At 40.0% G+C, this 3,491-nt stretch overlaps 1 protein-coding gene across 1 annotated transcript in view; it reads right to left on the bottom strand.

Moving 5' to 3' along the window:
• ELMSAN1 (ELM2 and Myb/SANT domain containing 1) overlaps positions 1-3,491 on the bottom strand; it is a 60,183-nt gene that overhangs the window by 11,715 nt on the left and 44,977 nt on the right. The window contains exons 6-7 of the mRNA XM_008926734.3: positions 1,438-1,580; positions 484-587 (exon numbers count right to left, since the gene is read on the bottom strand). Of these exons, the coding sequence (XP_008924982.2) occupies positions 484-587; positions 1,438-1,580 (247 nt within the window). The remainder of the gene's footprint in view (positions 1-483; positions 588-1,437; positions 1,581-3,491) is intronic.

Here is a 3,491-nt window from a genome sequence, read left to right as displayed (position 1 = left end):
TGTCAAAGCACAATAATGGAAGTGTATCATGTCTTACAATACTGATAAAAAAGTAGCAGCACAGCTGTTCTACAGATACAGAGAAGTTAAATGGATCTGCCAAAACTAAAAGAAGCAAGACACTGCACTCTGTCTCAGCTTCAGCCCCGGCCTCTTACTTTTCCTTCCAACATGGTTATCTTCCCAGAAAGACAACATTTAAGATTCATTTATCAGTCTTGGCTCACTCACCCTGGTAGACTCTCAGTGCATTTCTTAAAAAGCCAAACATGATGAAGTTGGACACATAAAAGAGAGTAAGTGAACATGGCACTGTACATCAAACAGAACCCACTTTAGGGATATCCAGGGGACAGTGGACTAAACAGTGGAAGCTAGATGCATTGCAAGGAGTTTGCAAGGCTTTCCTCTCAGGAGTGAAAGGTTATCTGACCTTCCCAAACATCTTTGACCACACTGAGTTGAACACCTGGGAAGACTCACCAGAATGCTTCCCTTTGCTTCATGTAAGAAATGCAATGCCAGCTCTTGGTTGGTTCCAGCCCCAGGAAAAATGCTTGAACAGGCAGCAGCTAGCAGGTTTTCCACTATTTCCAGAGGAGTACAAAAAAATTCAGGTAAGAGGATTAAAATGAAATTTCCTACAGATTTCCATGATTAATTAGCTCTTTTGAAGGAGGACTAGGCAAAACAGAAAGTAAAACTTTCAGAGAAACTGAATGTCCCTGCAAATTTATCTGGGTCAAATTTGGACCCAAGAACTCATTAGACTGCAAGGTCATGCTGTGCTGTTTCCACACAGAGTTTCTTGCAAATCTCCTCCCTCCTATAATGTCTTCCCACCTCTCTTCACCTCAGCAACTTCTTGAATCCCCTCTTATATTGTGAATTTCCATTTCACAATACCCTTTTTCCTCTCTAATCAGAAAGATTTCTTCCAAGCCTGCCCACTTCCTCTTCCCTTCAGGATTTATACAGGCCACAACTCATCTGCAACAAAAGCAGACAGATCCCCAAGTCTGCTTACTAGCTGCCACAACTCCTGCTTCCTCATCCTGACTTCTGTCTACAAACTTGATTTTTCCAAAATTTACTATTATGTCCAGAACATCCTTCAAAAATACAGAAGTGTATGTGGCTTTCAAATGTTAACAAAAACAGTGAAGCTTCATGAGCAAAAGGCTGCTCTTTACCTGACTAGAAACAAATGGTCCCAGTTTTCTGTCAATTAAAAAAACCCAATCCTACCAACCTCCCCCTCCCCACACATGCAACCTGATAAACAAGTTTTACTCCTAAAATTGTTTCCAAGACCATTCAAACATGTCACTTGACTGGCAGCTCAGAGATTTTAAATTACGCCTACAGTAGATCTGTGGTTACCCCTAAAACCACTGTGACAATTCAGTCCTATTTACCAGCCTTCCACCTTCTTACCATTCTCTTGGGTGTCTTTGTTGGTTTCCAGGTCGCCCCACGGTTGCCACACCAGCTCTGCTTTATGCTCATCAACTTCTGCCAGAGACCTGTCCTGGAGTGATGGGATTTCTGCTTGAAAGCGAGTTCCTACATTTATTCGCCTGCAGGGAAAGAAAAAAGTAACAGTCAGGACCCCTTTACAATATCCAGGAAGTCTCCATCTCTGCTAGAAACACTAATTATGAAGAAACAAATGCAGCAGGCTCTTACATATAACACAACAGTGTTGTAGGTTACATTATGACTCAGAAGTTGAGAGGTTTTATGTCCATTACCAGTTTCCATTGTTTTATCAGCAACCGTTGGAAGTTGTATTTAAATTAGCATCCCCTAATAGGTGCTCAAATAACAGTTATTAGCTTCCAATAAACATCACTTTTTGAGAGGCTGTCACACAGACTCCTCTTATGGGAAGCTTGCTCCTCATGCATAAGAGGGGTGAGCCGGTTTAAGTATCAGGGTTTTGTCAGCCATAACAGCAGAACCATAGTCTCCAGAAGTCCTTTTCAACCTACACAATGCCATCTGGTTCAAATGCCAATTCAAAGCAGGATCAAAATTTGGTCTGTTATGATCTTGACACAAGCTAGTGTCTTCTAGATACTCTTTCTAACAACTGAAACAAAAAATAGGAAGTAATGAAAGCAGTATTGCTCATTCTGTATCAAAACCAAATCCCATTCTGTTAGCAGCAATCTCATACTTTTAGATCTGAATCAGCACACAGATTTTTCACTACACCCAATCAACAGAGCCCTACACTTGCTTTAAGTCAAAGGACCATCCAGAGACATTCTACTCCGTACTAGCAAATGCGACTTTGTGCACAGAGATAGGTAAGAACCCCCACTAAAAGACTCTTCTACCAGACTTCGAGGTCTGGAGGTCTACATCAATAGCACAGCAAGCAGTGACAGCATAGAAGTACTTTATCATTATTCTATGTCTCAGTGGCAAAATATGCAGAGAGACAGCAGTAGCTACAACTCTGCAAAATATGGCCAAGGACAACTTTCTAAGTAACACAGAAACTATACATACAATTCAGAGGTCCAGAAGAGAGAACAAAAGAAATGTCCAAGCTAAGTAAGCAAAAAAAAAAAAACCCTTCAGGAAACCATGATATCAGAAAATCTAAGATATTTGAGAACAGCTGCTGCTCAGACACTTAGAATACAATGAAAACCTCCTATTCTGAAATAAGGTATTTATACTTAATGCAAAAGTGTGTCTCTTTCAGATGTCAGTTAACTAGCACCACACTGGTAGCTCCTGAAACAGTAAAGTATATAGAAATAAGCTCTTTTTTTGACAGGACAGATCAGGCAGTGTGCACAAGATGATTAAATTCTGGAGGTGCTTCATTAGAAAGAAGGTAAAACCCCCTGGCAAGGTTTCCTATAATTCTCAAGTCTTGGCTTCGTGTCCCCCCAGCATGAGGGGAAGCACAACTACCAGAGAAAAAGCACGATCTAGTGCAATAAGGAATAGTAACAAAAACATCCAAGAAATAAATGCCAACCTCCAGACTTTTCTCCTCCTCTGGTATACTGAAATGACACATGCATGTCTATTACAAAAACAAGAGTTTGGAAAAGGTGTGGGTAGGCCTTGAAACAACACATATAAGCCATACAAAAATCCAGAGAGATACTAGCAAGTGTTTCAATAGGACATTTTGAAGTTTTAAGAGACTGTGATATCAAAGGAAGGAAACAAGTATCATTTAAGGAGAAAAAGCAAACATCTTATTTCCCTCTTTTACACCCAATACATCATTTTGGTTTTGTCAGTAAACATCGGAATCATGAGATGTCATGTGCTAGAAAAGCTTGTGTTCAAAAAAATGTCTGACTTCTAACACACATAAAAAGAGATTTTAAAAACTGTTTCTTTTGCATCTATAGCAGACCCAGATCTACTTAAGAGAAATATGTAAACAAAGAGTCACAGAAGTTAACTAGCCTACACACTTCTGACTTCATCACCCATTCAGCAGCAACTCAACTGTG

This window comes from Manacus vitellinus, unplaced genomic scaffold (assembly GCF_001715985.3).
Source record: "Manacus vitellinus isolate BGI_N305 unplaced genomic scaffold, ASM171598v3 scaffold_6_pilon, whole genome shotgun sequence".
In the NCBI taxonomy this organism is placed as follows: Eukaryota; Metazoa; Chordata; class Aves; order Passeriformes; family Pipridae; genus Manacus; species Manacus vitellinus.
This window is presented reverse-complemented; position numbering and strand designations above follow the sequence as displayed.